Raw genomic sequence first — 13,574 nt, 5'->3', positions numbered from 1 at the left:
AATTCCCCTCCCCAAGCCCGAAAAAGCCGCTCTCCCCCGAGAGACAGGCGGACCCCGTCATTCAAGACCAATCCAAGCTGGCGTTCACGCCCCCGCCAGCCCACGAAGTCTTCTTCTGCTTTCCGCCGACGCTCCTCCAAGTGACTCGCGGTCGGCGCGCTCCAGCGCCGGACTAGTGGGAGGACGTCTGTTGCGCTTCCAGCATGTGTGGATCCCCCTGACCGCGGATGCCTGGGTCAGGGAGATCATCACATCGGGTTACAAAATCGAATTCGACTCAAGGCCGCCGAATCGTTTTTTCCTCTCCCGTCCTCCCGAAGCTCCCGCACGAGCGCGTGCGTTTTTTCACGCCATAGACTCCCTCCTCCAAGCCGGAGTCGTGGTGCCAGTTCCCCCCGCGGAACGTTTCAGAGGGTTCTATTCCAACATTTTCGTAGTCCCCAAGAAAGACGGGTCCGCCCGCCCCGTCCTCGACCTAAAGCTGCTAAACAGGTCGGTGAGGTCGCGGCCGTTTCGAATGGAGTCACTCCGCTCCGTGATCGCGTCCATGGAGATCGGCGAGTTCCTGGCATCGCTGGATATTCGGGACGCCTATCTTCACATACCTATAGCCACCTCTCACCAACAGTTCCTCCGCTTCGCGATAGCGGAGGATCACTTCCAGTTCACGGCTCTTCCTTTCGGCCTCGCATCCGCTCCCAGGGTCTTCACGAAGATCATGGCGGCGGCCATGTCCGTCCTCCATTCCAGGGGTGTCATGGTCATCCCGTACTTGGACGATATGCTCATCAAAGGCTCGTCGTTCAAGGATTGTCGTCTGGGGGTTCAGGTCACGATCGACACCCTCTCCCGGTTAGGGTGGCTGATCAACCGAAAGAAGTCCTCTCTGACCCCGGGCCGGCGGATCACCTTTTTAGGCATGGTATTCGATACCACCCAAGGTCGGGTCTTCCTCACACAGGAGAAGATTTCCTCTCTGCAACAAGGCATCCGCGTTCTCCAGCGCCAGCGCCAAGTTTCCATCAGGTTCAGCATGCGAGTCCTCGGGCGGATGGTAGCGGCAATGGAAGCCGTTCCCTTTGCGCAGTTCCACCTCCGGCCCCTCCAGCTGGCCTTGCTGAAGGAATGGGACAGATCTCCCTTTTCCCTGGACCGCAGGATCCTTCTTTCGCCAGAGACCCGCCACTCACTCAGCTGGTGGAGCAATCAACGCAATCTCACGTCAGGAAGGTCATTCCTTCCGCTCCACTGGAAAATAGTGACCACCGATGCCAGTCTCCAGGGCTGGGGAGCCGTGTTCCGCCATCACACGGCTCAGGGCCGTTGGACGCCGCGGGAGAGCTCTCTCCCGATCAACATTCTGGAGATAAGGGCCATTCGGCTAGCCTTGCAGCAGTTTCGGCACCTAGTTCAGGGTTGCCCGGTCAGGATCCAGTCGGACAATGCGACGGCGGTGGCGTACATCAACCACCAAGGAGGCACAAGAAGTGCCGGGGCGATGCGAGAAGTCAGGAAGATTTTGCATTGGGCAGAGCGTCATCACTCTCTGATCTCAGCGGTCCACATCCCGGGCGTGGACAATTGGGCGGCGGACTTCCTCAGCAGGGAAGGCCTCGCGTCCGGCGAATGGTCTCTCAATCAAGAAGTCTTCAACCAGATCTGCGGCAGATGGGGCGTGCCAGATGTGGACCTAATGGCCTCCAGGTTCAACCGTCAGGTACCGCAATTCGTAGCGCGGTGCCGCGACAGCTTGGCTTTAGGAGTCGACGCACTCACCCTTCCATGGGGCCAGTTCAGTCTCCCGTACATCTTCCCTCCACTTCCTCTAATCCCGAGGGTCCTCAAGAAGATCAAGGCGGAAGGAATACCAGTAATCCTGGTGGCTCCGGACTGGCCCAGGCGAGCATGGTTCGCAGAACTCACTCAGCTCCTCGCAGACACTCCTTGGCGCCTTCCAGACCGTCACGATCTTCTTCAGCAGGGACCCCTTTTCCATCAGAATTCAAGGGTTCTAAGTTTGACGGCCTGGCCATTGAATCCTGGGTTCTAGCTCAGGCTGGTTTCGCTCCAAGAGTGATACAAACAATGATTAAGGCCAGGAAGCCTTCTTCTTCAAAGATTTATTACCGCACGTGGAAAGTCTTCTTCAGGTGGTGCGAAGAGAACAACGTTTCTTCTCCCCTCGCCTTCTCTCTTCCTTCACTATTGGCATTCTTACAGTCAGGCCTAGATGCGGGTCTCTCGCTAGCCACACTGAAAGGCCAGATTTCGGCCTTGGCAATTCTTTTTCAGAAGCCACTGGCCTCTCGCCCGCAGGTTAAGACCTTCATCCAAGGAGTTGCCCACCTAGCCCCGCCTTATCGTCGCCCTCTAGATCCGTGGGACCTTAATCTAGTCCTAGGGTCCCTTCAGGGTCCTCCTTTCGAGCCTCTGCGAGATTCTTCCCTTTCTCACCTGTCTTGGAAGGTAGTGTTCCTCGTTGCCGTCACTTCTATTCGAAGGACGTCAGAACTGGCAGCTCTTTCTTGTCGTGCACCCTTTCTGGTTTTTCACCAGGATAAAGTGGTTCTCCGGCCAGATCCCTCCTTCCTTCCGAAAGTGGTCTCCCCGTTTCATCTAAACGAAGAAATTGTCCTTCCGTCTTTTTGTCCTAGACCCTCCCACAGCTTGGAGAGGTCCCTGCACACCCTGGACCTAGTGCGCGCCCTTAGAATCTACATCTCCAGGACCGCGCCGTTCCGTAAGTCGGATGGTCTGTTTGTCCTTCCTTCGGGCCCCAAGAGGGGCGAGGCGGCATCCAAGGCCACAATTGCCAGATGGATCCGTTCCGCCATATCTGAGGCCTATCGGATTCGGGACAAGTCTCCGCCTCGGGGGGTAAGGGCTCACTCTACCCGAGCGGTGGGAGCCTCTTGGGCGATTAGGCATCAGGCGTCGGCCGATCAGGTCTGCAAGGCCGCCACCTGGTCTAGTCTGCACACCTTTACCAGATTCTACCAAGTTCACACTCAAGCATCGGCAGATGTGGCTTTTGGGAGAAAGGTTTTGCAGGCGGCAGTTGCGCACCTGTAATAGGGTGACAACATTCAGTCGTAGTGTAGGCCCGCCGGGGGAGGTCGTTGTTTTTTCTTCCCTGCGGCGGTGCTTCGGTATTCCCACCCAGGGACTGCTTTTGGACGTCCCATGGTCCTGTGTCCCCCAATGAAACGATAGAGAAAGAAGGATTTTTGTGTACTCACCGTAAAATCTCTTTCTCTGAGTCTTCATTGGGGGACACAGCACCCACCCTGCTTGGTTTTTTTGTTGTTTTCATTGCATTTGCCTGCCATTTTCAGGGTCTTATGTTCATAGACCACCTGTTCGCACGGCTGCATTAATTTAGTTATAACTTTGTTTTATGTATGGTGATTCGGGTACTCCTCCTACTGCTTCTGCACAAACTGATCTGAGCCCGCCTCCGGCTCGGGGTGTATACTGCTAGGGAGGAGCTAACTTTTCATGTCTACTTAGTGTCAGCCTCCTAGTGACAGCAGCATAACCCATGGTCCTGTGTCCCCCAATGAAGACTCAGAGAAAGAGATTTTACGGTGAGTACACAAAAATCCTTCTTTTTTGGTCACCACAAATTTTGCGCAAAATGCAATAACAGGCGATCAAAAATGGTACCGTTAAAAACGTCAGCTCGAGATGCAAATAATAAGCCCGTCACTGAGCCATAGATCCCGAAAAATGATAATGCTATGGGTCACGGAATATGGCGTAAAACGTGTGCCACTTTTTTCGGACAAACTTACGTGGTTTTTTTTTTAACCCCTTATAAAAGTAAACCTATACATGTTTGGGGTCTACGAACTCGCACTGACCTGAGGCATCACACCCACACATCAGTTTTACCATATAGTGAACACAGTGAATAAAATATCTCAAAAACAATAGTGCTATTGCACGTTTTTTGCAATTTTTCCGCATTTGGAATTTTTTTTGCAGTTTTCCAGTACATTATATGGTAAAACTTATGGTTTCATTTAAAAGTACAGCTCGTTCCGCAAAAAATGAGCCTTCACATGACCATATTGACTGAAAAATAAAAAAGTTACGTCTCTTGGAAGAAGATAAACGAAAAAAAAAATAAAATGGAAAGCAAAAAATCGGCCAGTCGTGAAGAGGTTAAAGAGGTCTTTTTGTTTTTCTGTTGTGCGCTGTCAAAGATATTCCCATTTGTTTCTTTTGGCGTGGAGATTGTGAAATCTCTGCTTGCAGGCCATCTGGTAGTTTGTTCTTTTCTGTGGGTGTGCACATTCACTGCTCCGTCCCAATGATGCCAGTCTCAGCTCAGCAGTGAGTGGAAGAGATAAATGTATTTTCTTATTTGGTTCAGTACAGTTCCCTCCCAAATTGTTTGACAAGGGCTGCTTACTTCATAATCTATTTTGATGTTTCCAGCTTTTTTTTTTATCATCATGCCTGTTTTAGGTCCTTTTTATTTATCTTTTATACTTTTTATCACAATTGTATTATGTACATGTGTAGAAACCATGTATCCACTAGATACTGCCATGATGCTCTGCATGAAAATAATAATCTACACACATTAAACAAAGGGATACAACAGCACTCTGTAACTGCCAACTGCTAAGGCTAGGTCCACATTTCCGTTGTTTTGCATCAGTCACGTGTTGCTTGACGCTTGTGACTGATGCGTTGTACAACGGGTGACAAGGATTGGAATTTCATTGTCATGAGAAAGCAAATTCCTTTGTAAAACAAGAGAGAGAGAGAACGATCAGCTGATCGTTCAAAATAGCCGGCCGCCAGCTTTTGAGAGCGATCAGCTGATCTCCCGGCCGCCGGCTTTTGAGAGCGATCAGCTGATCTCCCGGCCGCCGGCTTTTGAGAGCGATCAGCTGATCTCCCGGCCGCCAGCTTTTGAGAGCGATCAGCTGATCTCCCGGCCGCCGGCTTTTGACAGCGATCAGCTGGTCTCCCAGCCGCCAGCTTTTGAGAGCGATCAGCTGATCTCCTGGCAGCCGGCTTCTGTGAGTGATCAGCTGATCTCCTGGCCACTAGCTTTTGAGAGCAATCGGTTGATCTCCCGGCGGCCGGCTATTGTGAATGACCAGCTGATCGCTCTCATAAGCCGGCCGCCAGGTGATCAGCTGATCGCTCTCATAAGCTGGCCGCCGGGTAATCAGCTGATCACTCACAGAAGCCGGCTGCCGGGTGATCAGCTGATCGCTCACAGAAGCCGGCCACCGGGAGATCAGCTGATCGCTCACAGAAGACGGCTGCCAGGCGATCAGCTGATCACTCACAGAAGCCGGCCGCCGGGTGATCAGCTGATCGCTCACAGAAGGCGGATGCCGGGCGATCAGCTGATCGTTCAGCCGCCGAGAGAGAGAGCATGCGCAGCGAAATCAAAAGGATTCCGCTGCTCAAAAAAACGTTACATGCTGCGTTCCTGCTGCCCGACGGTCAGTTGTTCCACGACTGATCAGTCGGGCAGCGGATGCAACGCAAGGGCATCAGTCAGAATCCGCCGCTCATACAAGTCTATGGGAAACAACGGAATCCGCCAAACGGATTGCGTTGTTTATCAGAGCGGCGGATTGTGACTGATCATAAACAACGGAAATGTGAACCTAGCCTAAGACATATGCAAACAAAGTCTATATGAAATTTAAACTGCATTAATGCTATATAGAATATACTTAGAAAAATGAAGGGTTTTTTATTACAAAAATTGGGCAATTCTTGTATTCCAATCCACTGCGGCAAGGTGACCTTTTTTGTTGGGTTCCTATCCTAAGTGTCATGCCTCTACTGGGCTAAAAGTCTACAAATATATTGGCATATAGGATCTGACCGAAATGAAAACCACCCTGTGGCTGATGGGAGGAGAACAGAGTCAAAGTAGGAGGCTGTCTACACCTCCAATGTACACTAGCATTAATGCAGTTTAGATGTCATTTATTCTGTTTGCATATGTCTTCAGTCTTACAGAATGCCGCTGTATCCTTTTATTGGTGTAGATATAGCAGCTGGCCACGGTTCACACTCGCTGTGTTTTATTTGACGATGCCGTTTTTTGGGTCTTGCGTGTAAATACTAATGACTACTTTTTTTTTTTTCTTTTTGTTTAGATTGACTATCCCGAGGTAGCAGAGAGCATCATGCCTAGACACCGCTTCATGTCGGCTTATGAGCAGAGGATTGAACCCCCAGACAGACGTTGGCAGTACCTTTTAATGGCTGCAGAGCCCTATGAAACGATTGCCTTTAAGGTTTGTAGTCTCCCGCACAGAACAAGGTGTACATAAATATTCTACATTAGGTAGTCTGCCATAAATCAGATGGCACAAAATAATCTAGAAATAATGCATTACAACTACTTGATAGATCATAGTTACTGCAGACTTATCATTTTATACCGAACAACCCCTTTAGCATGCACAATAAGACAAAACAAAAAATACCCATTCACTGTACACAGGATAGGGAGACAAAAAAAAAAAATTCAATGAACTTCATCAGCCCAGAAACTCCTTTCTTTGCAATTCAGAAAATTTTGGATTGGTTTTGCCCAATTTTAAATTTGTTGGTCCCTTTTATGAGGATTTATAAACAGCTGGCTCGTTGTGCCTGTCTTTTCCGATGAGAAATCCTACAAGCTTGATTTAATAGTCACTTCTGAAGTATCGTTAAAGGGAACCTGTCACCAGATTTGGGGCCTATACGCTGCGGCCACCACCACTGGGCTCTTATATACAGAATTCTAACATGCTGTATAGAAGAGCCCAGGCCGCTGTGTAGAACATAAAAAACACTTTCTAATACTCACCTAGGGGGTCAGTGTGGTGCAAACTGGTCAGATGGGTGGCGCTGTTCTCTGGGACCAGCGCCTCCTCTTTCGGCCATCTTTGTCCTCCTTCTTCTGAAGCCGCGGTGCATGACGCGTCCTACGTCATACACACTCGCTGGCATTGAGCTACTGCGCAGGTGCACTACAATACTTTGATCTGCCCTGCTCAGGACAGAACAAAGTGCGCCTGCGCGGGACTTCAATGCCGGCGAGTGTGTATGACGTAGGACAAGTCATGCACTGCGGCTTCAGAAGAAGGAAGACCAAGATGGCCGAAAGAGGAGGCGCTGGTCCCAGAGAACAGCGCCACCCATCTGACCAGTCTGCACCGGAGCGACCCCCTAGGTGAGTATTATAAAATGATTTTTATGTTCTACACAGCGGCCTGGGCTCTTCTATACAGCATGTTAGAATTCTGTATATAAGAGCCCAGTGGTGCTGGTCGCCGCTTATAGGCCCCAAATCTGGTGACAGGTTCCCTTTAAAGGGGTATTCCCATAACCAATATATAGCAGGTGTAATAATATTTGAAAATGCTTTCAATTAGAAATATAGTATAGTTTTCCTGATTAGCTATATCGCTTACCTCATGTGCAGGGCATTATATTAGCTTGGGTATCCATGGCTATGACAACTAGCAAATAACTAATTCATTATATGTGTGGTTGTAACCATGGATATCCAAGGACTATAATGTCCTACACATGAGATAAATGACATAGCTAATCAGGAGAACTATACTACATTTCTAATTGGAGGTATTTGCTAAGATTTTTACTATTACACCTACTACATATTGGGATAGGATCTTGGAGATGGAAATACCCCTTTAATCCTGCTGGAAAAAAAACATATTTATACTACTTGGTACAAAATTTCAGTTGAATTGTATTTATCTACAGTATGGTATTTTTCTTCCCTATAAAAAGTATAATTTCAGCCTCTTTTTAAGTATGATTTTTCTTTTTGTCTTTTATTTAGGTTCCAAGCCGGGAGATTGACAAAGTGGAAGGAAAATTCTGGACGCATTGGAATAGAGAAACTAAACAGGTAGATTTTTCCAGTGTCCGTTGCTAACTTCACCATATGGCAGGGCTGAGCAAACCATGTCCCACAGGCTACATCCAGCCCTCCTTCTGTACGAGTCCAACCGAACCGGAAAAGGGCAGAAACCAGTGGCCTGCGGGCCGAGCCATCCCCTCCGCCGCCCTATGTCACTGCTATCCGCATCCTCAGGATGCAGATAGCGGCGTATTCGTTAGTGGAGGAGGGGCAGCCATCTCCTCCTTCCACCAATCAGCATGTGGCACAGCAGACGCGATAATGTCACATCAATGTGTCTGCTGTGCTGAGGATTGGTGTAGCAGAGCGCCGGGGGAATGGGAGAGTGAGGAGTATGTGGGGTTTGTTTTTTTTCATGTGTATGGGCTATATAGGGGGATATGTGCCTCTCATTATGTACATAGGAAACTATATGGGGCTCAATGTATGTAGGAGGGTGTGTGGGCATCATATTGTATTTAGGAGGCTGTTTGGGGCTCATATTGTATAGAGAACTGCTATGTGGGGGCTCAAACGGTGTATAGAGAGGCTATATGGGGACTAGCATTGTATATTGAGGGCTGTAGAGCCTCACTATATAGAAGGACGTATGTGGGGTCTCCTACTGTACATAGGACGTGCTGCGTGGGGCTCATATTGTAGTAATCATTTTTATTTATGTGGCGCCAACATATTCCGTAGGGAATTCACATATCGCTGCATGAACCAATCACCAGCCAGTATGTGTACAGGTACACGGGGCTAATCCGTAAATAGGTGGGAAGACAAACAATAAAAAGGACCAGATTTTAAAGAAAATATTGGCAGTACAAAACTGGTATAGTTAGAGAAGTGAGGTGAAGTGATAGGCCAGTCTACAGAACGGTGTTTTTAGGGCACGCTTAAAACTGTGGATGTTGTGAATTAAGCAAATTGTCCTGGGTAGTGCATTCCAGAGAATTTGTGCAGCTCACAGAGGATGATAGTCTTGGGTCATTAGCAGACAATAAATCTAATCGACGCACAGTCAGAAGTAGTTTGCAAAAAGTGTTCAATGTTCATTCACAAATGTGGTACAAGTCAGTAGGTGGTGTTGGGAAGTGAGCGACTAAAACAACGTTTCGACCCTGCATGGGTCTTGTTCATGTTGTCGCTCAGATATGCAGTGCAAAAGGTGCTCCTGTGCCTATACCCATCAGTGGTAACCAATGGTGGGTACCTTGAATGATGTAATGAGAAAATCGGTATCTTCTGAGTTCTGGTTAATATAACGCACCAGCGTCTTGTAGTGACAGGGTACTACTTGTTATATAGCCTTGAGGATGGAGATAGTGACTCAAAAAGTTCCTGAGTCGTGTAGTGGTGGGGTTCTCAGTTCTATAGCCTTCGAGATAAAGGTGATAATCTTACTCTGCAGTGTCTTGTAATAGCAGGGTTCTGACAGTTGTATAGCCTTGCAGTTGGAGAAGGTTCATATAACACACCAGCGTCTTGGAATGGCAGTGTTTTATATAATTACTTAGCCTAGGAAAGTAGCACAGGTGACCTTTAAGATGAATATGGTTGATCTGACGTCCCAGAGCCTTGTAGTAGCGGGGTACTGCCTTGAAGATCTGCAATCCCGCGCAGGAATCCTGGTTAATGGACACAGGCACGGGAGACCCTTTTGCACTGCATATCTGAGCGACAACGTGAACAGGACCCATGCATGAATTATTGACTGTGTGGGATTCTCATTCCCTCTTCCAGCACCTCCTTTCTGACATCCTGCACACCATACAGAATCTATAGTTGGGTCATAGCAGAACGAAGAAGGCGGATAGAATGATAGACAGACATGAGGGAGGAGATGTAGAAAAGTGCAGAACTGTGGAGAGCTTTGTGCGTGATAGTGATAAGTTTATATTGGACTCTGTAGCAGATGGGCAGCCAGTGCAAGGACTGGCCCAAGGTGGAGGCAGCGGTGTAACGGTTGGAGAGGAATATCATTCTGGTTGCTGCATTCAGGATGGATTGGAGGGGGGAGAGTTTAGTAAGAGGGAGACCTATTAGTAGACTTGCAAAGGCCAGACGAGAATGAATAAGAGTAACAGTAAGAGTTTTTGCAGTCAGTAAGAAAAAGTCGAATTCTAGAGATGTTTTTCAGTAGAGATGACATGAGCGAGTGATCGGATAAATGGAGTGAAGGAGAGATCGGAGTGAAATATGACCCCAAGACAGCGGGCATGCTGCTGCAGGAGTAATGGTAGAACCACACACGTAAATGGCAATTTTGGGTTTGACAGTTAGTAGAGGCAGGAAACACGAGAAATTCAGTTTTTGACAGGTTCAGTTTTAGATAGACGGAGGACATGATGTTGGAGACAGTGGACAGATATTCACTGATATTTTGTAATAATGCAAGGGTCATGTCAGGTGACGATGTGTATAATTAAGTGTCATCTGCATGGAGATGGTACTGGAAACAGAATCTATGAATGGTTTGTCTAATAGGGTCAGTATATAGAGTGAAGAGGAGGGAGCCTAGAACTGAACCCTGAGAAATACTGACAGAGAGGTGAGGAAGAGCTGGCAATCCTCAGTGGTGAATGCAGCAGAGAGAGCCAAGAGAATCAGCAGGGAGTAGTGACCATCAGATTTAGCGGTTAGCAGATCATTAGAGACTTTAGTAATGGCAGCTTTAGTAAAGAGCGGAAACCGGATTGTAAAGGGTCAAGAAGAGAGTTATCTGAGAGAGAGCAGATTAGACGAGACCAAGCGTTCCAGAAGTTTAGAGATGAAAGGGGAGATTAGCGACAGGTCTGTAGTTTGCAGCAGTTTTGGTCCAGGGATTTTTTTTTTTGTTGTTTTTTGGTGTATGCTGGCGTGTTTTGAATGAGGAGGGAAAGACACCAGATGAGAAAGAGGTTCAATATTTCTGCAGAGAGGGGGGGACCCTATGCCATCTTTAAATGCTTTCTCATCAATATTCCACACCTACGATTGTGCAGCACGATCCTGTTAAAGGGGGGTCTTTTAGCCCCCTTTTAACCACTTTGATACTGCTGTTGTGACTGACAGCGGTATTCAAGGGGTTAATCTGCCCCTACTTGTTCCGAAACCAGTCAGGAATGATGCCTGTGTTTATCAACTGTCATATATAGCTATCACTTAATGGAATTTTGCGCACAAGGGGTGCTATTCACTTATACCTTGGTGCCGTTAAAAGGCGTATCGGCGGTCGTTATGGGGTTAGTTTTGTATTAAAAATTTATTATATATCAAGAATTTTTAATACAAAAAAAATCCCAGCTCCTTTTAAAGGAATTTTAACATCATCTGAAGCAGGAGCCACCACTCTCCTGTCTTGATTGACCGTTTAGACCAGCAACTTGGTTACACCACTGGCGTAAAGTGTGCGCTGTGGCAATGAAATTAGCTAGATCCAACGATACAGAAGCTGTGCAGAAAAGATCCTGGTAGTGCTGTGCTCCTTTGTAGACATCACTAATAACTTAGGCAATGAGCAGTCAACAATGAAAAATCACTTTGTTCTTGTGAAAAGTCGTCTTTTTTTTATATAAGTAATTTGCAAAATAGCTTCTTTTTACAGGCATTTGCAGTTTTCAAAATTTGTTTGAGAATAACCCCTTTTAAGTTTGTCTTCTGTTTTCCTTTCTTCATACAATATCATCATCTCATTAATCTAACGATGTTACTTCTTTGATACATTTCTTCCTACCAAATATTTACCTTGTTTTTGTATTATTAGTTCTTCTTACAGTTTCACTTCAAGATGGAGAAACCACCAACTGTACCCAGCTTAGCCCCTGCACCTCCTGGTGTTAAACGGCCTCCACCACCTCTACTGAATGGAATGCCACCTCGACCACCGCTTCCAGAAAACATGCCTCCTCCACCTCCAGGCGGAATGCCATTACCTCCCATACCTCCTGGAGCACCAGCTCCTCCAGTGCCCCCTCCTCAATTACCTCCTGCTCCTGGAGTGCCACCTCCTGGAGTACCACCTCCAGCTTTGCCACCTCCAGGTGTTCCCCCTCCTGGTGTACCACCTCCACCACCTAATCCTGCTGTACCGCCTCCTGGAGTCCCACCACCTGGAATTCCCCCTCCTGGAATTCCTCCACCAGGAGTACCGCCACCAGCCCCTGGAATTCCTCCTCCTCCTGCTCCAGGCGTCCCTCCTCCCGCACCTGGGGTTCTCCCACCTGGACCTATGCCCCCAATGATGAGGCCTCCTTTACCAAGTGAAGGACCAACAAATATCCCTCCACCACCACCTACAAATTGAGTCTGTGTATGCTTTCTGCTGTTAGCATATTTTCAAGTTTTGTTTTTTTATTTGTAGGATTCTTTGGTTGTTTTTTTTTGTTTTGTTTTTTTTATTTTATTTTAATAAATCAATGATTTAAAGAATATGGACTTGATTTGTGTATTTTTTTTTATTTTATACATGCTTTGATAAACTTTGAACTAGTATTTTCTTTGCAGTGTAATCGGACCTAATCCATCTAAAAGGGGTTGTCCACTACTTGGTCAACCCCTTCTCATTCCCCTTGTTCACCCTGATAAATTATCTGCTTGTCAAGGTTACGCAGGCTCCGGGAACATGGATTTAGAGATAAGCCTTTGGTACTGGCTTTCTCCTATCACTGTGGAATACAAACGTTCAGATGAATGCTTGTGTTTTCGTAATGTTTTGTGAGATTAGTCGGCCAAGCTAAATAAGAATGACTAGTCTTTGGGTCTACAGAATTGACATACTGCAGAATCATCCTATTCTGATGTATGGAACGGTCATCTGCAACTATTTGTATAAGAAATCTTAATACATTCTCACACGATGATGCTTGAACGTTTTTGAACCCTTCAGAATATTCCATATTTCTGCATAAATTTGACCTAAAACTACATAAAAGTAGTAGATAGAAATTCTAATCAAGCAAATGAGTCAAAAATTTTAGTCTTTATTTTTGAGGAAAATAATGTGACATGTCTGTGAGTGGCAAAGGAATGTCACCGTTTAGGATTAGCAGATTTGATGGTGAAATTAGAATCTGGAGTCTCTGATAGGATGACAGGTGTGAGTGCGCAACCTGTTTATTTGAAAGTATAGGATTTATCAACGTCTGATCTTCACAAAACATGTAGAAGTGTTTCATGGCATGAACGAGGGAGATTTCTGGATCCAGCCGTTTTGTCAGACATAATAGCAATAGAAGATCCCGATTTAGGAGAATGGGAAGTCACAGCTGCAGTATCTGAAGGAGAATGTTGTGAGCTGGAATGGTTAGAGGATACAGAACCTGAAGAGGATTGAGGGATGGCTTGGCTTGTATTCTTATCTTTATCAATGTAAAGGCCATTTTGTTCTGTTGTTTATATGATGTTTTCCCCGTGTGTTATCATTCTCAGTTTACAAGACATTGATAGGTCAAGAATGGCAGTTTAAGGCTTGTCCATGCTCATTATGGTCAACAGAGGACATTTCTAAGGGCCTCAGAAGAGTGATAGATGCTCATCAGGCTGAAAAAGGTTACAAAAAAAATTCTAAAGCGTTTTGACTACCTATTCACAGTCAGACAGACTTTGTAGGTAATTTAAGATCATTATTACCCACAATAGGATTGGTTGACCAACAAAGATCAGCCTAAGGCCACGTTTACACCTTCAG

At 46.7% G+C, this 13,574-nt stretch overlaps 1 protein-coding gene across 1 annotated transcript in view; it reads left to right on the top strand.

Moving 5' to 3' along the window:
- SF3A2 (splicing factor 3a subunit 2) overlaps window positions 1–12,316 on the top strand; it is a 58,283-nt gene extending 45,967 nt beyond the window's left edge. The window contains exons 7-9 of the mRNA XM_075352586.1: window positions 6,141–6,281; window positions 7,841–7,909; window positions 11,652–12,316. Of these exons, the coding sequence (XP_075208701.1) occupies window positions 6,141–6,281; window positions 7,841–7,909; window positions 11,652–12,191 (750 nt within the window). The 3' untranslated portion in view covers window positions 12,192–12,316. The remainder of the gene's footprint in view (window positions 1–6,140; window positions 6,282–7,840; window positions 7,910–11,651) is intronic.
- The last annotated feature ends 1,258 nt before the right edge of the window (window positions 12,317–13,574 follow it).

Source organism: Anomaloglossus baeobatrachus, chromosome 1, assembly GCF_048569485.1.
Source record: "Anomaloglossus baeobatrachus isolate aAnoBae1 chromosome 1, aAnoBae1.hap1, whole genome shotgun sequence".
In the NCBI taxonomy this organism is placed as follows: Eukaryota; Metazoa; Chordata; class Amphibia; order Anura; family Aromobatidae; genus Anomaloglossus; species Anomaloglossus baeobatrachus.
This window is presented reverse-complemented; position numbering and strand designations above follow the sequence as displayed.